The sequence below is a fragment of the Vitis riparia genome, chromosome 16 (assembly GCF_004353265.1).
Source record: "Vitis riparia cultivar Riparia Gloire de Montpellier isolate 1030 chromosome 16, EGFV_Vit.rip_1.0, whole genome shotgun sequence".
NCBI classification, from domain to species: domain Eukaryota; kingdom Viridiplantae; phylum Streptophyta; class Magnoliopsida; order Vitales; family Vitaceae; genus Vitis; species Vitis riparia.
In genome coordinates this window covers 4,047,299-4,069,778 of record NC_048446.1, presented here as the reverse complement: position 1 = coordinate 4,069,778, position 22,480 = coordinate 4,047,299, and the positions used below count along the sequence as shown (strand labels likewise).

The 22,480-nt window shown below is 35.7% G+C and overlaps 1 protein-coding gene across 4 annotated transcripts; it reads left to right on the top strand.

Annotated features, from left to right (window-relative positions):
• The first annotated feature begins 2,427 nt into the window (after positions 1-2,427).
• LOC117933631 (5'-3' exoribonuclease 3-like) lies at positions 2,428-21,411 on the top strand. 4 transcript variants are annotated; one of them, XR_004654337.1, is made up of 24 exons: positions 2,433-2,733; positions 3,680-3,782; positions 6,084-6,160; positions 6,307-6,498; positions 6,600-6,719; positions 6,810-6,872; positions 6,994-7,134; positions 8,231-8,395; positions 8,918-8,995; positions 10,052-10,129; positions 10,466-10,624; positions 10,744-10,812; positions 10,910-11,005; positions 11,385-11,455; positions 11,731-11,859; positions 11,996-12,072; positions 12,162-12,202; positions 15,809-15,883; positions 15,993-16,150; positions 18,972-19,076; positions 19,184-19,259; positions 20,028-20,110; positions 20,858-21,181; positions 21,257-21,411. XR_004654337.1 is itself a non-coding variant. In XM_034855086.1 (23 exons), the coding sequence occupies exons 1-23, from the start codon at positions 2,530-2,532 to the stop codon at positions 21,000-21,002; spliced, it is 2,505 nt and encodes an 834-aa protein (XP_034710977.1). In that variant the 5' UTR covers positions 2,433-2,529; the 3' UTR covers positions 21,003-21,411. The 4 variants fall into 4 exon arrangements, 2 of the variants coding, with proteins under 2 accessions (XP_034710978.1, XP_034710977.1); XM_034855086.1 differs by having other exon boundaries at positions 20,858-21,411; XR_004654338.1 differs by lacking the exons at positions 20,858-21,181; positions 21,257-21,411 and having other exon boundaries at positions 2,431-2,733; positions 18,972-19,092.
• Positions 21,412-22,480: the final 1,069 nt, after the last annotated feature.

Here is a 22,480-nt window from a genome sequence, read left to right as displayed (position 1 = left end):
AACAACACCTTTCTGGTGTTGATCCCCAAGAAAGGAGGGGCCGAGGATTTGGGAGATTTCAGGCCAATCAGCCTGTTGGGGGCCCTCTATAAGCTGTTGGCAAAGGTGCTGGCCAACAGGCTTAAAAAGGTCATAGATAAAGTTGTTTCCCAAGATCAGAACGCTTATGTTAAGGGTAGACAGATCCTTGATGCGTCTCTAATAGCTAATGAGGTGATTGACAGCTGGAAAAGAAAGGGAGACAAGGGGGTTATATGCAAGCTAGACATAGAGAAGGCCTATGATAGCATTAATTGGCAATTCCTCTTGAAAGTGATGGAAAAAATGGGGTTTGGAGCTAAGTGGCTGAGGTGGATGTGGTGGTGTATCTCCACAGCCAAATTTTCAGTGTTGGTGAATGGGATGCCAGCTGGGTATTTTCCGAGTTCTAAAGGGCTGCGTCAAGGGGATCCCCTGTCCCCTTACCTATTCGTAATGGGGATGGAGGTGCTGAGCGTCCTAATCAGAAGGGCTATGGAGGGGGCTTCATTTCGGGTTGCACAATTCAGCGTGATAGAGGCCGGGCTGTCCACATTGCACATTTGCTTTTTGCCGATGATACGGTGGTCTTTTGTGAGGCTAAGAAGGAGAACTTAACGAATTTAAGTTGGATCTTGTTCTAGTTTGAAGCCGCGTCCGGATTAAGAATTAATTTGGCTAAAAGCGAGGTTATTCCAGTAGGAGAGGTGCAAAGGATAGAGGAGCTGGCTGTGGAGTTAGGGTGTAGGGTGGGGCAGCTTTCGAATGTGTATTTGGGGCTGCCGTTGGGGGTGCCTAATAAGGCTACTTATGGCTGGGACGGGATTAAAGAAAAAATGAGAAGGAGGCTTGCTCTTTGGAAGAGGCAATATATATCAAAGGGTGGGAGAATCACTCTAATTAAAAGCACTATGGGAAGCATGCCAGTGTACCAGATGTCGTTATTCCGTATGCCCATTTCTGTGGCTAGAAGGCTAGAAAAATTGCAAAGAGATTTTTGTGGGGGGGGGGGGTCTTATGGAAAGGAAAACTCATCTGGTTAAGTGGGAAGTGGTGTGTGGAGATAAGGAGAATGGGGGGTTGGGTCTTAGGAAGTTTGCTACAATGAATAAAGCGCTTCTTGGTAAGTGGACGTGGAGGTTCGCTTTGGATAAGGATGTCCTTTGGAAGAATGTGCTGGAGGCAAAGTTCGGTCAGGAGGACTATGGATGGAGGACCAAGAAGGCAGTGGGTGCATGTGGTGTGGGGGTGTGGAAGGAAATCTTAAAGGAAGCTGGATGGTGCTGGGACAAAATGGAGTTCAAGGTTGGGAAAGGTAATAGAATCAGCTTCTGGATTGATGTGTGGTGCGGGGATGCAGCGCTGGCCCAAAGATTCCCGCATCTCTACAGCCTGGCAGCCAATAGAAATGCAAAGGTTGAAGACATGTATGACCAGAATGTAGGGGGAGGAAGCTAGAATTTGTGTTTTAGTAGGGACTTCAACGATTGGGAGGTGGTGTTGATAGGTGAGTTGCTTCAAACATTGAAAGATATTAGGATTACTCGGGAGGAGGACTCAGTTGTTTGGAAGGGAGGGGGAAGCGGCAAGTTCAGAGTGAAGGATGCGTACAGCTGGTTGGATAGGGCTAGGGCTGTCAATTTTCCGAAGAATAAGGTTTGGGTGGGAAGAGTTCCAACTAAAATCATGTTTTTTGCGTGGGAAGCTACTTGGGGAAAGATCTTGACTCTTGATAGGATCCAAAGAAGAGGGTGGCAGCTCCCGAATAGGTGTTTTTTGTGTGCTTGTGAAGAGGAAAGCGTGGACCATTTACTTATTCATTGTACAGTGGCTAGGGTTCTTTGGGACTCGGTGTTGGGCTTAGTTGGGGTCAAGTGGGTGTTCCCTTATACTGTAAAGGAGGTTTTATATAGTTGGGGGGGTTTTTTTGTGGGGAAAAAGAAGAAAAAATTCTGGAATTCCATTCCATTATTCATTTTTTGGATGGTGTGGAAGGAAAGAAATAGATTAGCCTTTAGGGGGGGAGTATTAGTTATTCAGAGGTTCAAATTTTCTTTTGTTTGTTATATCTGGGGTTGGGCTAAATTGTACATGGAAGAGGAGCCGCATTCCCTTTTAGATTTCCTGGAGTGGTTTGCCTCCAGATGAGGGATGGTTTGTTTTTTGGTCTTTTTGCCTGTTTTGGCTGGTTCTCTTTGTATACGTCCTGTATACGTTGAGGTTTTTTGCTTCTTTAATGAATTGTGTTTGCCTATCAAAAAAAAAAAAAAATATATATATATATTTTTTAATAAATGAGTAAATTAATTGTTATAATTTTATCAAGGCCAAAAGTGATAAATGGAATAGTAAAAAGGCGAAAACGACGTCGTTTATCCAACTCCATCACAAAACCCTAAGTCCACTGTTTCTCTCGCAAAACCCTACTACACGGTTACAGAGTTCAATACCAGTCTTCCCTACAACGGCGTCGTTTAGCCAGAACCCTAGCCCTGACGAGACCCTGCGAAAATGGGAATACCAGCGTTCTACAGATGGCTAGCGGATCGATACCCACTTGCGGTAGTGAACGCTGTGGAAGACCGTCCGGCCGTCGTTAACGGCGTCTCAGTCGCCGTTGACACCACCAGGCCTAACCCTAATGGGAATGAGTTTGATAATCTGTATCTTGACATGAACGGAATCATTCATCCTTGTTTTCATCCTGAGGGCCTGGTAATTTTCGTATCTGTGTTTTAAGTTTTTGTAGTCTGTTTGGTTGGCGATAAAATACGGGAAAATAAAAGAAAATAGAATAAGAATTAATCTTTTTAATAGATTGAAGTGGGATTGACATTTTGGAAATTAATGCGGTAATGGGTTTCATTTTGATTCGGATGCTCCTTTTGGTTGCTGAGGAAATGCAGGAAAAGAAAAGAAAGTGGAACAGAATATATATATTTTAATATTTTAATGTGGTTGCTGGAGTCTCAAATGCTCTGTTTGGTTGCTGAGAAAAGACAAGGAAAGGAAAAGAAAGTGGCATGGAAAGTTGTGCATTTAGGGCTGTTGTTTGATATGAAAACTCCTTTTGGTTGCTGAGAAAAAGCAGAAACTGAAAAGAAAGTAGAACAGAAAATGGCTTTACTTCTAATTTTTCTTACAAAGTTTTTTAGTAATTCCATTTTAGGTTGATGCTAGTGATTTTGATATGAACGCTCTGTTTCATTGCTGATGAACCAAATGGAGCATTTATTTCTTTAATTTTGCTTTACCGTTGTTCATCATATTACTTCCTTTTAGTGCATTACCCTCCATTTGTTTGGCAAGAGAGAAAATGGAAAACTAGAGGAACATTGATTTCAGGAAAAATGGACTGTTCACATCAACTTAGATGAATAATGTATTAATCTTAGTTGAGAAGCTTTCTTCTATCTTGGGTATAAAAAATTAAATACATGCATGATCAAACTTTATTTCTTTACATTTAACTTGTACATTACATTTTTCTGGCAAAAAATCAATAAGAAAAAATGAAGGGCTGCTTTTGTGAAAAAAGATTAAAAAAATCCAAATTTCCTTTTTTACTTCCTACACTTTTTAGGTATCAAATGGAGCAGTAATGGCTTAAATAATTTTTCTTATTATATTTTGTTTATTTTATAACATGATCTCTGTACAGCCTGCTCCGAAGACATATACAGATGTTTTTAAAGCAGTTTTCAAGTACATTGATAGAATCTTCTCATTGGTCAGGCCTCGGAAACTTCTGTACATGGCAATTGGTGAGTGAATTACTATTTTATAGGAATTCTTTAAAGACTTCTTTTTGTGTTATTACTTTTTTTTAAAGGTGCAGTTTGTTTTAGAGGAATTCATTTCGTTGCAGGGAACTTCAAGTCTTAGTTGTTTTCCTCATTAAAAGCTGGTCTTAATACTGTGTCTGGAACCACAGGAATTTCATTTCATTTCATTATCTTGTTTGTCATTTGAGAAAATTGAAATGAATTACCCATGTTGGGTTTTCCAGAGAAAAAGGAAAGGTAAAGGTGCATTTTGTTTAACCATTATAAACTTCAAGTAAAAACCATAAGCTTCAAGTACAATTTACTGACTTATTCATCATCATCCCATCAGTAAAACTAAAGTAGTAAAATAGATTTTCATAAATCAATAAAAAGTACTATCTTCATTGACATTAAAGAGATAATCATGATTGTTGTTAATTATTTGAATCATCCATAAAATGACTAGCATAAAATATAATATGTACTTGTAACTGTCAACTGACCTAATTTAGTGAATTATAATTTTGCTTAAACTGACTGAGACTAAAGCATCAAACCTCTGAAAATGGCCTAAACCATCTCACTATTCAACCTCTAAACCAAAACTAAAGCAAATTTATTGGCTTTACAGCTTTTTATTCTCCACCTCTGATATCTCTTAGGTGCTTTTTTGAGTTAATAAAGGATACACTATATGGAATGAATTTTTTTTTTTGGAAAGATTGAAAGAAAAGTGTGGAAGTCAATCACTTTCTGTTTATTTTGTGTATAATGAAGGAGCAGAATAGAGTTTAAGGTGTGGGGCAGTCATTCAGAATTGAATATAAAAAAAAAACTTTCTTAACGTTTGTGTAGTCTAAGAATCTTCTGGAGGCAAGGAGGGTAACATTTTTAGATTTTTTTGATAGTTTGCCAACCAAAAAAACCAAAAACCAAAAACCAAAAAAAAAAAGGGAAAAATGATGTTGATAGTTTGAGAATTGCCTTTGGTGTGCCCTTCCTTTTCATGTACCAGGATTGCACTTCCTTCTTTTTGGCATTCTTTGATAAGTTTTCTTTTACTTATGAATTTCTATTTCTTTGGTTGTTTTTTGTCCCATCTTTTCCATAGCCATATGGGACAACACTTCCTCAGAAATTGTATGGGAGTTGCTTTGATCCTCATTATCCTGTTTGAAGGGCAGTATGCACACACACACTCTTGCACACACACTAGTTGTTTCTGTTTGAAGCCCATTGGTAATTTTTTCTATTTTTATTTTTGAAGTTGAAAGTAGAGAATGGTTTCTGAATAATATTTGCATATTAATTGGATATATTTACAATATATTTATAATGTTTATAATGAGAATAAGAAAAGGAAATTACTCCATGCTCAGCTTAGAATTAATCCACTAAATCAGCCACTAATTATAGGAAATAAATCAGCTACTAAATCAGTCCCTAATTACAGGAAATAAATCAAGTCATCTGTAAAGAAAAAGAAATAAATTAAAATTAAATTCCAGCCTATACAAGTTGTATAATCTATTACTGCATTGATTCTCCAACAGAAGTAGTTAAGGAAATTATTTCCATCAGAACAAATGATGCAAAAGGAATTCTGGGGAAAACCACTTCTGAATTTAGTGGGAAACAATTTCTAGGGAAATGACTTCTAATATTGTGAAACATAATGTTTTTGCCATGGTAAATGGTTTTGAAACTGTGGAGAAATTTATGTCCATAATCTTTTTGCTATGTGGTACATGGCTTTGAAAGTTTGCAGGCATATATGTCCCAATGGCTTCCTGAAGTTATGGAAATTTCTTCACATTTAGGTCACTTTGTTTTGGTGGGACAGAGTAACAAAATATCAGTAGAATAGGAGATGGTAGCCTATTTAATGAATTGTGGAATCAAAGAATAAAAAGGAAGCATTTTGCCTTATCAGTTATTACTAGTCATGACCTATAATTAGAGATTTTTAATAGGGTTTCAGGGTTATACCTTTCCCAAACACCTATGAGAGCGTTTCTTTACTCTGTTTTGAAGAGTTTTTTTATTAGTTTTCTTTTATTGTTTTCATAGTCCTTTGAAGAAAGGTTTCCATTAGCATGTAGCTTGTCAGTCCCCATTCCTGGTAACTCTGTCTAAGAGCCTTTTGGAAAGTGGTACTCACTCTGAGAACTAAGCATGGCGCATCAGGTTACCTAGGGGTCTTGGATGCTTAGCAACTTCCTGGAAATATTATCCTTGGTAGCAATGTGTGCTTTATATGCAATTCTGTTAATTCAATTTTTTTTTGTTTGCAAATAGATGGTGTTGCACCACGAGCTAAGATGAATCAACAGCGAGCAAGGCGTTTTAGAGCTGCTAAAGAGGCGGCTGATGATGTGAGTTTTATGACTTCCACAAATGGAAGATGTTTCAAATCATTGGTTGATAATAATTTTTTTTTTTTTCAAATTTTACTACTGTTATTATTGGGACCCTTTTTCCTGTTAAGAACAAAATGAAATTGAAATTTGATTACTCTCAGGCCTCTGGGACGGAGAGGCTGAAAACTGTGTTTGAATCAGAAATGGAAATGTTAGCTCTTTTGGACCAAACTAAAAAGCTGGACTCAAATGTTATCACACCTGGTACTGAATTCATGGCGTTATTGTCATCAGCTCTTGAATATTACATACATTTGAGGATGAATTTGGATCCCGGATGGCGAGGAATCAAGGTAAACTTTGAACTTTTGAGAATGGCTCTAATCTGTCTCCCCTAGGGTTAGGAGTTAGCTTTCTCTCTGACTTGCATGTGCATGCATGAGTGTTCTTCTAGGTCATTCTTTCTGATGCCAATGTGCCTGGAGAAGGGGAGCATAAGATAATGTCTTACATCCGCCTGCAAAGAAATCTGCCAGGGTTTGATCCAAACACACGACATTGTTTGTATGGATTGGTAAATTTGTTTGGCTATAAATGAAAGTTCTAATATTGATTGTATTCGGTTTTGTAAAATGTGTTCTAGTTTTTCATTTTGTTGTTTCAGGATGCAGACCTTATCATGCTTGCATTGGCTACCCATGAAATCCATTTCTCTATTTTGAGAGAGGTTTGTATGTTTATGGCTTGAACTGGGCTTTTCTTGTTGAAATTTTAGTAGTTGCGTCAAATAAATTTGCAATACTTTTGAAAGAAAAACCCTACTTACTGAATTTCATTCTTTCTCTTAGGATGTTCATAAGGCATACCGAAAGGATAAAAATAACAAACCTAGGAAGGATTCTTTATTGGTAAACAAGAGAGGGAAGTCAAAACAAGGGGAAGTGGGTGGTGAGGATATAGAAGACTTCATCTCAAGGCAGAAATTTCAGGTTGGTATTCTTTTCTTCTATTTTTCCCTTTTTAATTGTTATCCATTGTACCGATTACACGGTGTCTTCAGATGAACTCAAAGTCCAACCAAATGTAATGTTGAAGCAATGGTAGTAGGCATATTTCTGATTTTTAAGTGAATTCTTTGACACTTGTTTCTGATTTCGCTTCTCTTACAAGTTCAATTTTAAGTGGATAAAAGGTAATGGATTTTGTATTCCTTTTGATTTTATGAAAGACAGCATCCTTGTTCTGTGTGATTATTTTTTAATTCTTTCTGGATATGGTTTCTCATAAGTGGTTAAATTTGTAATAACAACACAATATACTAACAGAATGGATGAATAAAATAAGTGAAATTTATAACAGTAACATCATAGACTACTATATTGAACTGAAATATTTGAAATTGGAATCAAATTGAAATCTTAATTATATGGTTGATAGCTCAAAATAAAGAATGAAGTATTTTGTATTTTCCCTCACAAACAGATCTAAAAAATAAGTACCATGTTTATTGGAAATAGTGTCTATCTGTTCTTTACTTCTTGGTAGAAAAGAAAAATCACTTTATTGAAAAAGGACAAAGAGAATGGACTGAAAATCTTTTTGCACAAAGCTATAGAAATAAAAATAAAATCAAGAAAATACAAACCACACTTTAAGATGGGTCAAAATGATCCCCATGCTGCACCATGGAGAAAGCTCCTATTCTGGCAAATGAATTAGTTTCCTCATTGGCTGACTATCCAAGTATAATTTGCTCCCAAAAGTTAAACTCTTAAGATTCTGCAATTTTTGCTGAGCGAGTCTTTCTTTCTTTTTTTCGATTAGTAGTGAGTCTTTCTTCCTCATTGGTTACTTTATAACCTTTTTGTACTTCCTTGAAGGATTGCTCGTCCTTGTATTTATCTCTTTAAGATAAATGAAGATGTTTATTTCTGGTTAAAAAAAAAAAGTCTTTCCTGTTTATTGTTAGCTAAATATTGAATTCCTTTAATTTCTGCATGAAGCTGATAATCAATGTTGCATGATTTGACGGAATTTGAAATTGCATGTAGTCAATATTTATTTTCCCTTGTTTTTCTGTTACAGTTTCTTAACATATGGACGCTCAGGGACTATTTAGCACATGATATGAGTATCCCAGATCGAAGTTTGAAGACTGACCTTGAGCGTCTGATTGATGATTTTGTCTTCATGTGTTTGTTTGTTGGAAATGACTTTTTACCTCACATGCCATCATTGGAAATATCTGAGGTTAGGATTTTTGAGATTCTTATTTCAGCGATCAATCTATAGTTTGAAAATGTTGGTTAAGTTTGGTTATTTCCTATGATAATATGCTTATCCTTACCAACTATTGGTGTGTTAGGCACTGTGACTTTCTTGACACGATACCTGGATATTTACAAAAGTGTTGTATCTTTATTTACTTCAAATTCTAAGAAGAAATCTGATTTTTACTATTGAATCTATCTTAAGTTATCTCTTTTGAACTGTATTGTTTATCTAAATATTTAATGTTAGTAAATGTACAAATTCATATATGGGCTTGTCTTTTTTCTAGATATTGAGCAATTTCCACATCTGATATGCCAGGCTGTATCCACATATTATAGCTACTACTGAAAATAATCTCTCGCTGATGATCTGTTAGTTTTATTTAATAGGTTAATTTTGCTAGCAATCCCAGAACTTACGTTGCATCTAGATAATATGATATATTCTTGTTTATCAGTTTTATGACTGAATTTTTACTTGGTGCTGATTCTCTGACAGGGAGCCATTGATCTTCTTATGACAGTCTACAAAAAGGAATTTGTTCAAATTGGCGGTTACCTCACCAATTCATCTGAGGTCCATTATTAATTTCTTTTATATCTCATGCTGTTCCATCAGTATCTGATAACTCAGTTCTCATGCATGTTCTTATAGACCATGAATGCAAACTGTTTGTCTTTTTGAAAGCACACAAGCAGTTTAGCATCTTAAACCTGATATTTCATGTTTGTTCATATTACACACCCTAGAGCTATCAATCATTATTTCAATGGTATGAATCTGTTTCAGCCGGTAAGTTACTTCATTAATTTATAACAGTGATGCACTGATGTTATCTCACATTTCTAAGCTTAATTTGCTTCTTAACAAGGCCTGACCCCAACCTAGGGTAAAGTTATTAATTCTATTCTGTATTCCACTTTGTTGGGTTAATAGTTTTCTGATGAAAAAAAGCTTCATTGCATTTTGTCACTAACTTAACCCACCTATATTGTTGGTCTCCTCTTTGTGTCTATTGCACCTCATAGCAAGGGAAAAGAAAATGAAAGTAAAGGAAAATCTATCTGTTTCTTGATTTGGTAGTTACTCTATTTTGCACTTTAAAGTTGCCTTTTTGTCCCCACATCATTGCTATATTTGCCAATAAAGCATTCATTTTCCGTTCAGTCCTTGCTTACTTCTCACCCATGTAAGAATCTTAATTTTTTTATACATATGTTTTGGAGCCAATGAACACTTTGTGCCATGAAATTGCTCAACTTAGTAGGTACGAAGTAATAAAACTAAGTAATGTACTCTTGATGGAAACTGGAATAGAAATACATTTGTATTTATTTATCTGATGAAAAAATACATTTGTATTTATTGATTTAGTTATCTATTTTTGTGTGAGATTGGAGGGAGGAACAGCTTATCTTTATGCATGTAAAATCACTGTTCTTTTTATTGGCTATATTGTTCTTTTTTTTATTTTTTCCTTTTTAATCTTTCAAAATCAAACAATGCATTTCATTGAATTGCACAAAGATATGCAGAAGAAAGATGAGTTATCCTTGCATACTGCTTTAAGGACTATTCAGTTTTTGACTATTCAGTTTTCTTCCGGTCCTTTGTTGTTTGTTTAACTTTTAGGTGTATTTGGAATGTGTGGAGCGCTTTATGCAAGTTGTGGGATCTCATGAGAATGCAATATTTAGGAAACGCAGCCAGGTTTTTGATTGTAACTCTATGCTTTCGATTCAGCACAAACTTCAAACTTATATATTCTATTAATTGGTTCCCATATTTGTTGTAAAAGTTGTTCCAAACTTCTAAGTGGTGGTCCTCATGTTTGTCTAATGGGTTCTTTTTCAGATATTCTGGATTCATGGAGTAAATCCACCTACTATTATTTTGAACTGCTAAAAGAACCATCAAACCACAAACCTTTATAAGAATTCATAGAACTAGAGTACACCACTAATGAAATGAAGCACTATTTTAGTCGGTGTACAGAAAATGAGATATGATATATTTCTTCGTTGTAAAATAATGCTTACCATTCAGGTACAAAAGAAACGAGGGGTCCGTTTTCAAGGATCTTCAAATAAAAAGACTGTCTCTGATTATTCAACAACTCCGTGTGTTGAGCCACAGGGGATGACTGGGAGTTCTGGATCTTCTTTAGAGCCCAGAAAAACACCATTCTGTCAAGATTCAAAAAATGTGAGTTTTCCATTATTTTTCAGAAACTAGCATTTCTGGTTGTGATAAGAGATTCATGAGTCATGAAAATAATTCTAGTTGTCTTGATTTTATGTACCCTGTTTTTATTGTTGAACTAGTCTACAGTTAAGGAGATTCAGTGCTCAACCAACTGTATATCCACTGGTGCAAATTCTCTAGTTGATAAGGTTCTTATCCAATTTATTGAATTTTTTCTCGTACTTTAATTTGGTTTGTGGAATTTTCCTGTTTTTGCTTTCTTGAATCCATGCTTTTCTTTGACAGATAAAACTGGGGGAAGACGGCTGGAAGGAAAGGTTCTATGTTGAAAAATTTGAGGCAAAAACTGAAGATGACCGTGAGAGAGTTCGAAGGCATGCGGTACAAAAACTTTCTTTTCATTTATGTTCTGCCTGCTATATGGCTTGAAAATGCTCCACCCTTTGCTTGCTCCTCTTTTTTATCATTAACAGTACTGACCTCAACTGTACTCATGGAGGCAGCATGACTTTGACAACATGTCTTGTCTTCCTTATGGTTATTCAATGAGAGAGGCACTTTTATGATTAAATCTTTTACTTCTAATCACATGGAAGAACATTAACTACAAGCTTCTGATGTTGCAATTTTCTTTTCCCTTATTTTCACTGCCTTTTGAAAATCTGATGGGCACCTCCTCCCTTTCTTATTTGTTGTTTTGTTTCCTCCATTTTTGTCCTTGTTGGTGTTTCCTATAGTCACTATGTTGCACTTAATGTAGGTCTTGAAATATATAGAAGGGATTTGTTGGGTCATGCATTATTATTATCAAGGAGTATGCTCCTGGCAATGGTATGTGTTTTTTCTCTTCTTTTATTTTCAGCTTGCTTGTATCACTCTTCCAGTTCCCCTACAGGTTACTTAGCGTTGCTATCTAGGAGTGGATTGTAATTTTGCTACCCCATATGTTTACACATACAGAAGCATGCACACACTTGTGCACATATATGTTTCAATTTTTTGGCTTAATGAAGATTGGTTCCAAAATTTAAGACTAAGGAACATATTTGACCAACTTCTTGAGCATTTCTAAAACTTGATTAAGATTTCAATATATTAATTGGCAGGTTTTATCCTTATCATTATGCTCCATTTGCTTCGGATATTTATGGTCTTGATCAGTTGGACATTCAATTCACACTTGGGAAACCCTTCAAGCCATTTGATCAGTTGATGGGTGTGTTGCCTGCTGCAAGGTTTCTAACTGAATTCATTTTATTCTTTTACTAAGGTTTTTTGGGGCAAAGAGAATTAAGTCGTGATGCCCTCCATTCACTGTGTTTTACTAGTTGTTTATGTGATAATGATCTGACCCAATAGGTGCACATATAGTGCACATGCACTTCCTTTGTACTACAGGAAATTGATGATGGATGAGACATCTCCTATTCTGGATTTCTATCCTGCTGGTATTTCTTTTTAAGTAATTTTAGATTTGTAAGAGATAACACTTAATCATATTCCTTTATTAGATCAAACTAATGAAATTTTCTGGCAGATTTTGAGCTTGATATGAATGGAAAACGTTATCCTTGGCAGGTACTGGTTGATTCTGTGCTTTGATGTGTGGCTTTCAAAACATTTTTGTAATACAGTTTTCTCTTTCCAACTTTTACATTTTCTCTTGATTTTCATTGATGGCAAAGGGGTCATATGAGAGATTAGTAGGCTAGTTGTGGGCATAGGTTTTTGGGGTGTAACATGTACTTTTTTTAATTTTTTTATAGGTGAAGCAATTGTATTACAAGCGCCTAGAGCACACATCATGTATACAAGGCCAAAAAAGGGAGGGATACACAAAAAACAACACTCTCTCTTCACTTATAGCCCAACCAATCTATAAAGTCAAATATAGACAAAGAGCTAGACCCTAAATGTACCCTGACCCACTCCAAAAACATGTACATAAAGGAGTGTAAAATAGCATGGTTCTTCAATTCAGAATCTTTAAAGACTCTTCTGTTTCTCCCCTTCCATAAGATCCAAAATAAACACAAAGGAGCTATTTTTCAAGCCTTCCCTCTTTTCTTCCCAGCAAAGACACCACGCTAACTAATGAGGGCATCCTTGATACATCAAAAAGAGCAATAATAAGATGCCACAACATGATTGCCTTGGGGAAGTGAAGGAGGATATGGTTTTGTTGACTCCTCTTCATCCTTTTTTGATAAGTACTCCTTCATCCTTTTTGGATAAGTACTCCTTCATCCTTACACAAGTAACATTTGCTTGGAAGACACCAACCCCTCTGTTTTAGCTAATCTAGAGTTAGAGATTTTTTCCCAAATTGCTTCCCAAGCAAAAAAGTTGATTCTCACTAGCACCCAGGTGTTCCACACAATGCTTGTGGGGAATCCTTTCAAGAAGCAACCTGCATAGGAGGAGTAAAAGGATTTAATTGTAAAGGTGCGCCTCCCTTTGAAAACCGCCAAACCAGAACATCCTCAATGCCTCCTCTTATCACTTGCCCTTGTAACCTTCTAAGTAGCTCTTCCACCTCTCCCAATTCCCAATCATTTATCTATCTTGTGAACACTGGATTACAACAACTCACTTCCCCAACCTATTCTCACATCTGGTCTACCCAGGCTTCTTTATTTGTGGCTATTGAAAACAACTTTGGTAAAGCCACAGCCAGCTGCTCCTCCCCACACCACCTCTCCTGCCAAAACCTTACCCTCCTACCATTTCCCACCCTAAAACCAACCCTGTTGTTGAACCCCTTCCACCCACTCCGAATTGCCTTCCAAAGGCCCACCCCATTGTCTTCCCTCAAAGCTCTAGAACACCATTCCCCCTCTTCCTCTTCGTACTTCCCTATAATCACCTATTTCCAAAGGGGCTCATTCTCAAAAGCAAATCTCAAACACCGCTTCCCGAGAAGGGCCTTATTTAGAGATGACAACTTTCTAAAAGGGTTCGTTCTGTTATGCTGTGACATGCATCTCTTGCACTTTTTGATCCATTTAATGAAACTATCTTGTGGTAGTACTGTTACTATTGCTCTTGCTCTGGGTGCCAGGTTTTTGGGATAGTACTTCACAAGTTGGGACTCCTTTCCAGATGAGTTATTTCCTTTAAGTCTTGATATTAGTATTAGGGCTTAGTTCTATGTCAAAACAAACAGCTGGGTGAAACTCCCTGCCTTGATTTCTCTCGGGCTAGTATGATAGCTCAACCTGTGTGGATGTTTGTCCTTGCTATTTTGCTAAAGGCAGTGAGGGAGTATGAGGCTGGTGAGTTCACACACCCTGAAAAAGCTGTTGTTTGTATGTCACTCCTGTAGTACTTCTAGACTGTATGTGGGTTACTATTATAAAATGGCTTTCCAATCATATCTTGCTATGATACATTTATATCTTTGTTGTGCCCAAATTATATGCACTAGTGTGAACAAACCTTTTGCTTTTGCAAACTATGTATTGCAGTTTGCTAAAACATTATATGCCAAAAAACAAGTTTTCTCTTTCATTCTTGATATATATACATATATATCAAGGGTTTACATAGACCATCTTCTTTTTCATTGTACAAAAACAAGGGTCTTATGGGATTTGCTCTTTACTTTGTTTGGGGTGTCATGGGTGCTACCTTCCTCAGTTAGAGAGACTCTCCTTAGTTGGCATGGTTCATTTGTAGGCAAAAAGTGCAAGAAGGTGCGGAGAGCAGCTCCTCTTTACATATTTTGGACGGTTTGGAAGGCGAGAAATAGATTGGCCTTCAATGATGATGTGCTATCAATCCAGAGACTCAAATATCTTTTTGTTTTTTCCCTTTGGTCAGAGGCCAAGTTGTTTATAGCTGATCGCCCTCTAACTTTAGTCAGTTTTATTGATTGGTTGGGCTTTTGCTAAGGTTGTTTTTTGACCCAGCTGGGTGCTTTTTTTTTTATACTTTTTTGGCCGGTTTGGAGGTGGGTGTATAGGTGTGTATGAAGTTGTAATTTGTTCCTTTTTGAAATGAATCTTTCAAAATGTGTGAAGTTTCCATTAATACATTGTTGAATACAAGCTGCATTTCTCCCTGGGGTAATACCCATGCCCATGAGCCACCATCCCCCTGATTTTGGTGGCCATGCTTGAAATTTTTTATGCAAGTATGACTCCAAGTCCGGTATGTTCTTTTTTCTGCTGGGCATGTCAAGGGTTCTTGATGGAAATATATTATAGGGAAGGATTTTTCATCCTTCTTTTGTACCTTCATTTAAAAAGAAAATGTGTTTTTGATTAAAAAAAAAAAAAACAAAGAAGAGAAAAGCCTCCTTGATGGTATGGTTATTTTCATTCTCCTGTGGATTAACTGTATATTGTCATTTGGGGCTTGAATATTTTTCCTTCTGTGTATCACTGAAGTGGGGGGAAACCTGCTTTAAAACACTAGCAATTTTGGCTTAATACAACCGTCTCTTGATTTATGGTGCTACTTTATTTATTTATATGCTTGGCTCTTTCAGTTCAATTTCTTTTTTTTTTTTTTTGCTTCAAGGATTGTAAATATGTAGTGGTGTATGATATATATTACATTAATGCTATATTAGGTTCCAGGAAAGTATCAAGGAAGGGGAAAAAATGCAAAGCAAATGATTATCTCATATTGGGTTTACCATGGAAAATATGAAAGAAAATCCAATATAATTAAATTTGTTTAGAAATTATACAGTTTCACAGTATTTAATCTTTATATGAAAGAGAAAAATAAGTGAAATGAGTTTGAAGAAGCTTGTAAATATAATTTAGTAACTTTAAATCTCGTGTATTTTCTTTCACTTTTCCTTTTCTTCTATTTTTTCTCTTTATTTTCTTTCTTTCACATTTTCTGTCAAATTTTCCTAGAACAAACCATAGGTCAAATGTTCAATTTCAACCAATAATCTTACATAACTCTTTATAATATGTTCAGTTAACACTTTGTTTTTCTAATCTAGTATTTTTCATTTTCTGTTCTTCTTTGCAGTTTTTTGTTTGTCTGGTTGTTTTTTTTCTCTTTCTTATCCTTTTTTTTGGATTAGCATATGCATCTGTTGTTATCATGTCGTTATGTATTGTTGTTGATCCCTTGCCACAACTGTCTTGGTTGGCCACACATACATTTGTTTGAAGATACGTACTTCATGCATGTCATTATTTTATTTCTTTGGATTGGCAGGCCATCTGTAAATTGCCGTTTATTAAGGAGTCTCGTCTTCTTGCAGAGATTGCAAAAGTGGAAAGCACATTGACGGTAATAGTGTAATACTTTTGATACAATAGAAAAATTTTGATGTATAATCTCTTAATTTCTGGTCTCATTTTTCTTAAAAATTTTCCAACTGAACTTTGGCTTGGTTTAGGATAAGGAGAAGTTGAGAAACAGGTTGGGTATGGATGCACTATTTATTCACATCTCTGATCCTTTAGCAGTGAAGATATTTTCCTTTTATAAGCGAAAGAAAGATCATCCAAAGTTGCCCATGGCTAAAGTCAAGAGAAAAATTGACCCAAAATTCAGGTATGTACTTGAAACCATCCCTGGAAAGATTTTATCAGAAGCTAAAGATTGCTTTTTGTTATTTGTTATTATTGAGTTTCATATGATTCCATGGTTTATATTCTATGCATATTCAAATTAACTGTATCCCACGCATCATAGAGGGGAAGAAAATTCAATTTAGCTATCCAACCTAATTTGGGGTTACATTCCATGAAGAGAATGGAACACCAGATTCATACATCTATTCACTTTTTCTTTCTGCTGGAAGGATTCGTCTTTAGCTGATAGGTACTGTAATTGGTTTTCCTGTGATCGGTTCAACAGGTCTTTTCTTTTAGGGTTCATATCCAGACTGGGTTCATCCCTGTTAAAAACCATACAATTCAGGCAATTAAAACTTGCTGAAAAGTAAACAAGAGAGAATACATAGTATTTACATGGACACTAAAAAATTATTTAAGGGAGAAACCATGGTAAGACACCTGACTGAAAGCTATCTTTTATATGAGAAGTAGGAGTACAGGATCGCTGACATATTTTAGTTGCATTTGACCCAAATCTACTGTTTGCAACTCTTATCTTTGTGAATCTTTACTCATCCTGATTGTAAATCCACTTTGTCATAACTAATGTTTCTTGTGCGAAGTTTTCTTGAATTGGAGTTCATTGAAACAATCACTTCTCATGAAACAACACCCAAACCACAGTATGGGCAAGAATTCCAAGGCACCTGTATTGCCCAAAGACTATAACCTCTTCATGCTCAAATAGATGGATTGGATGCAATGAGTACAGAGAGTCAAGTTACAGCTTAACCTTTGACAGGGTTGCCAACAAAAACTATTTTGAAGACACAATTCTATGTCCTCTCCTTACGAGAGATTAAAACAAATCTGTCAAAAATAAAAATTAAAAGGATTGGTCACTCAAAATGATTCCAACCTAAAAACAAACTAAAACTATGCTAGATTAACACCACAAACTCAAGCACTGCAGAACCTGACTGTCACAACCAGCAAGCTACCTTATGCACTGCCTTTGATAAGTTCCAATGAGCTGAGTAAAGTATCTGCTAGTGTGTCAGAATAAGCAAAGGGTCACACACACAAACTGTTGGGACTGGACCTGCAACCTGAGCTCAGCAGACAGTTGAATGGCATGAATCCAGCAAATACCTGCAAGAAACACATTGTGGCACTGGCATGACCTCTCTGATAGCCAAGTCATTACAGGAGGAAAGAAGAGCGAGACAAAAAGGATAGAGAATTAGGGTTATCACTTACCTTATATGGAAGGAATCTATACCTTTTATATTCTCTAACAACTAGGGTCTAACGTTTTAACACTTTTAGTTAAGGACCTGGGTTAGCGAACTTGTCTTCTATCACTGCAGGTAGATATGCATATGTGCCTTAGGTTCAGAGAACCCAAGCAGACGTTGGAGGGCTTAGATGGTTCAAGTCACAACCTACCATTTGTAAGCTGCCAAATCTTGAACTGCTTCATGTTTTTCTCCTCAAATTTGAAACAAAAAAATATGGTTGAAATTCATAAAAAGCATAGATATATAGAAAATAAAAAAATGGCTACAAAATCCAAAATATAATTGGATTATGTTCTAAAAACAGAGCAGAACAGACCCACAAGGAGCAATAATTCATAAAAATTATTGAATAATCTCTGATATAACTTTTTCCCGAGTAATTTTTCCTATCTAGCAAAATTATCAAGATTTAGCAAAAAAAAACTTCAAAATATTTGGAAATAATGGAAATTGGAGATGTGTTGGTGGAGATAGAACTGACCTCATTGATGGAAAGACTTGTTGTAGACGTGCCGGAGGTTGAAGACAGGCTGGAGGAAAAATCACAGAGAAAGCACGAGAATACCAGATTGAAAACATGGAGAGATGACCCCTTTTTTTTTTGTTCTTTGAACATTTGGAGAAACAAGGGAAACAACATTTTATTGTTCTCTGAAAAGAGGGATTTGAAAGCACGGAGAACAATGGGAACTAACAGCATACCCACTTCCCAAGCGTGTGTTTTTTTTTTTTTTTGTGTTTTTCGTTTTTAAGAACAAAAAACAGTTCCTGAAAACACTAGCCAAACAGGCCCTAAAGAACAAAAGACTATTTTAAAAAACGGTTACCAAAGAGGCCCTTAATTTATGTCCTCAAAATCCAATATATGACAAGTACCATAGAAACATGTCTTCAATGTAACACATGAGAGCATGAATTAGGTGTAGGTTGTGGTAGCCAGGGCTGGATTTGAAGACTCCTACTGCTATGCCAGGTGGAGTATGTGTTTCCTCTTTAGTTCCAACTACATTTGTGTATTGCAAAAGAGTTTCAATTTTAGATTGAAACTGCTACTGAGGTTAAAAAATGATAAAACAGACTGAAGATGCTGAACTAGCTGAGGGCAAGGAGTATGAACATGAGACAACTGTGAACTTACTAGCTCTTTGATGAGGAGTTGTAGAATGAGGAAAGTAGGTTGCAGGTATTTGAATAAAAAAAGGACATCTTTAGGTGATTGCTTAAATTAGAAAAAATAGCAAGATTAAACAATTTCATTCCATTCTTTTTCCCCCTTTTTTGTTGTGTATGTTTTACAATCATAATGGTGGTTAGGTTAGGTGTCCATTTTGGTACCTCTCCATTATCAAATCAGGTTGAACCCCCCCTTTGGTTATTTCATTTTGTGACTGATGTTTCAACTACAGTCACTCAAGTGTTCACCTCTTTATCAGATAGAGATAAATTATTTTATCACTTTGTAGTTGGATTCTTTTTTACCCTGTTTTGTTGCTAAGTGGAAGGTTTCACATGCAGTGGTGGAATGAATGGGTACATGTATATTTCCGATAGACCTGTCTGGCCAGCAGAATTCTATTCACCAATTGAGGACATGGAGATGATAGCTCAAAACAAAGTCATGTATGTTTTCTGTACAGTTATGTTCTGTTCAAACTTGAGATTGAATCAAGTGTTAAATTTATGATATCCTTGTGTCCACTTACAGTTTTCCCTCTTTTTTATTGTAGATCTATCTTTTATAAATGCCCTTCTTTTCATCCCCACATCCCAAGGCCACTAGAGGGCGTGGTTCTGCCTGGAAAAGTATGCAATCATTTACTTCTTTCTTATTTGCCTCCAAATTCAACTGTCAATGAATGTTTGAAAAGCTCACTGTCTGTTTGGGAACATTTTTGAAAACAGTCCTTGAAAAACAGTATTTGAGAATAGTTTTTAAAAACAGTTCTTTGATAATTTGTAAAACAAAAGTTTGTTTGGGAATTTGGAATATTCTCAACCTATTTTCTACGCTTCCAAATAACCTTTAAAAGTAACTTTTATTTATAATGTTTTATTTTCAATTATTCTCTTAGTACAAATATTTTTTAAAATAGTCCTTTGAAAACAATGAAAATATGTCATCAGAAAATATCCTTTTTTAAGAAGGATAATCAGAAATCTGTTTTGGGAATGATTGACACCCTAACGTGTTTTCATGTTTTTTTGTTCTCAAGAACAGAAAACTGTTCTTGATAACAGTTACCGAACATATAGAGTAAGTTCCCCCTAAAATAGGTGGGTTGCTTGGCCTGTCAGCCTAGCTGAGCGAATGATTTTTCAAAATCATGATCAGTAGATCAAGATATTTCGAGAAGTTTGTAGGTCAAATTACCCAGCATTTCTTCCATTAATTCTACTGGTTATCATTGTAGATGAATTAGTTTAGTTAGGATGAACTTAGGGAGTCCAGTTAAAACCAAATTTATGCTTATTGCATTATCCTAATTATTAATTCTCGTTCTGTGGAGAGATCAACTGAACTGAGCTTTTTGGTTTCTTCTTGGATGTCTCATAATATGTTTGTTCTATCAGACTGTCATAAAGCCGCACTTGTTGCGTCCGCCTGTTTTGTGGCATGAGACATCAGCAGTCTGCGGTCGCAAATTTTCCGAAAGGTGAGCATTTCCATCCAACTTTGTTCTTTCACTTTTTTCAGGGAAAAACTCACACATTTCAGAAGCTGCTGTCTAGTATTAAGTGCATTTGTTAATACAGTTTTAAGACCTATATGACAGTTGATTAGAAATACGAATAGTTCATTAATAACATATAAGAACGAACTCGTAGAATTTAAGTTCTCCATTTCCTCTAGCATTGAAGCATAGTCAAATGCTAATCCAATGGCTTGCAGCTCATGCTCATTGAAGCGCAGGTTTTCTTTACCATAGTTTCAGGAGCAAAAGAAATATTCATGTTCTTCTCCCCTGATTTTTTCGGTCTGATCCCATAAGGTCCCAGAAAGTGGGGCCTAATGGGATGGCTCATGTTTGGCACTCTGAACTTGACCCTTCCACACGTGTTGCGGTAAAGGATCCATACAACTTGGGTCACTGTTAATTATACTGGGTCTGTGTCTTTGTTCTCCTGATTAAAGGAATAAACCTTTGAATTGGTTCTCTTGTCCTTCGCTCTATCCTGTACACCTTTCCCAGGCCCATACCCAATTCTGTCTCAGGCCCTTGTCTGGCAAAATTGGCTCATCGACTTGTGTTTGAATACTGCCTTGCAAAGAGGCAAGAGGCCTTGGGGCGTGGAGAGCTCAGTGACCACATAGGTCCTGATACTTTGCGCCAGTCGCCCTCTAAAGAAACAGGTAATGCAAGAGGAATAGATGGATATAACGAAAGCTGTGTTGATGGCAGATCTAGAAAAAGAAAGCGGAGCAGTCACAAGGATGGGCCACATGACAAGTTCAAGAACCAGAACCACCGGGGTAATGGCCGACTCAGAAAAGGAAAACGGAGAAAGGTCACAGAACCCAGAAATGGAAGAGCTAGATTTCCTTGAGCCCCATACTTCTGTCTATACAGGTTTTCCAACCAGCATGGCGGTTTCAAGCATTATTTTGCTGTCCCAGATAGCAAATTCAGGATAGAGGATCGGCATTGACAGGAAGTGCAGCAAGCCTTGCAGAGTGCCCCTGAAGAAGAGTTCCCTTGACGACAAAACCCAGAAAAGTAGAAGAGGTAGAGATTTCCTAAGAGATGCCCCTAGTTCTTTATTTGTTCAATAGTTCAGACTCTAACCTGGGAATTTTGTAGGTTATCCAGGCAACACTGTAATATTAGCTTTGTTTTAAATGAGCTTTTATCTCAATTTTCCTCTCGACTGATGTACTTTTTATTTGTAAAACTGAGTTGTAATTTATACGAAAACAAGGAAGAAAGAATCAGTTAGGGGGTGTTTGGTAGATCAACTTAATTTAAAGTGATTTAATAATTTAATTTTTAAGTCTTTACGTAAATTAATTATGTTTGGTAAAATAATTTAATGGTATGATTTAAAAATAAATTTAAATAACAAATAAAAATAATTAATTTATTTTTAACTCTATATCTTTATTTTCCTTTTTTTCTTCGTATGTATTAATTCTCTATTATTTTTTATGCTGTTGCTCAACTTGCTTTACTTTAGTTATAAGTTATGAGTATACATATGTTAATTTGATGATTTAGAATAAATTTTATTAAATAATCTTAATACTTTAAATAAAAATTAAGTCAATAACTTAAATATAATTTAATTTAAAATCAATTTAAATATTTAAGTAATAAGTATATAATTTTAACTTAAAGTTAATTTAAGTTATTAAGTAATAAGTATTAAGTATTAGGCTTTAACAAATGTCTCTTAGTCATCCGTTTTCTTTTTTTAAATTATTTAATCTTTATATAGAAGAGGAAAAATAAGTGAAATGAGTTTAAAGTAGCGTACAAAATAATTTGTTTGATTAGTTTATTTTTTTTCCTATTATTTTTATTTTTTTTATTTTTCCTCATATTTTATGGAACCTAACATAGCTTAATGCTTGTCGAGAACCAAACATAGTCCTAAGATTTTATTTCTTATTTTACCTTTTCTCTTAAAAAACTCTAAAAAAAAATTATAATTCCAAAGTAAATAAATAAAAATTGATTTTCCAAATAAATAATTATTTTCACATGAGCAAAAATAAAGTAAAGAGTGGGTAGTTCCATTGCATGGAGGAGGGTCCACACCTTGCACAAAAATGGAACCAATAACATAAGAAGTGATAAATCTGAATAAGAAACTAATATAAAATAAATCTACAAATTTTCCAAAACTGAAATAGACATTTTATCACTTACAAATTTTCCATTAAAGTATTGCTTTTTATCATAACTTATCAAATTCTCATTAAAGTTGAACTTTATGGTTATGTTTGGTTCCAGAAAATCCGAGGGAAAATGTGAAGGAAAAAAAATAGAGAGGAAAAGTAGAAGGAAAGAAAAAGTGAAGAAAAA

Bases quoted from the DNA above. Each gene is read 5' to 3' on its own strand.
- LOC117933631 (XM_034855086.1), top strand. From the start codon at position 2,530: ATGGGAATACCAGCGTTCTACAGATGGCTAGCGGATCGATACCCACTT. The intron at 6,161-6,306 runs GTGAGTTTTATG...GATTACTCTCAG, and splicing joins CTAAAGAGGCGGCTGATGAT to GCCTCTGGGACGGAGAGGCT. The intron at 19,260-20,027 runs GTATGCAATCAT...TTGTTCTATCAG, and splicing joins GCGTGGTTCTGCCTGGAAAA to ACTGTCATAAAGCCGCACTT.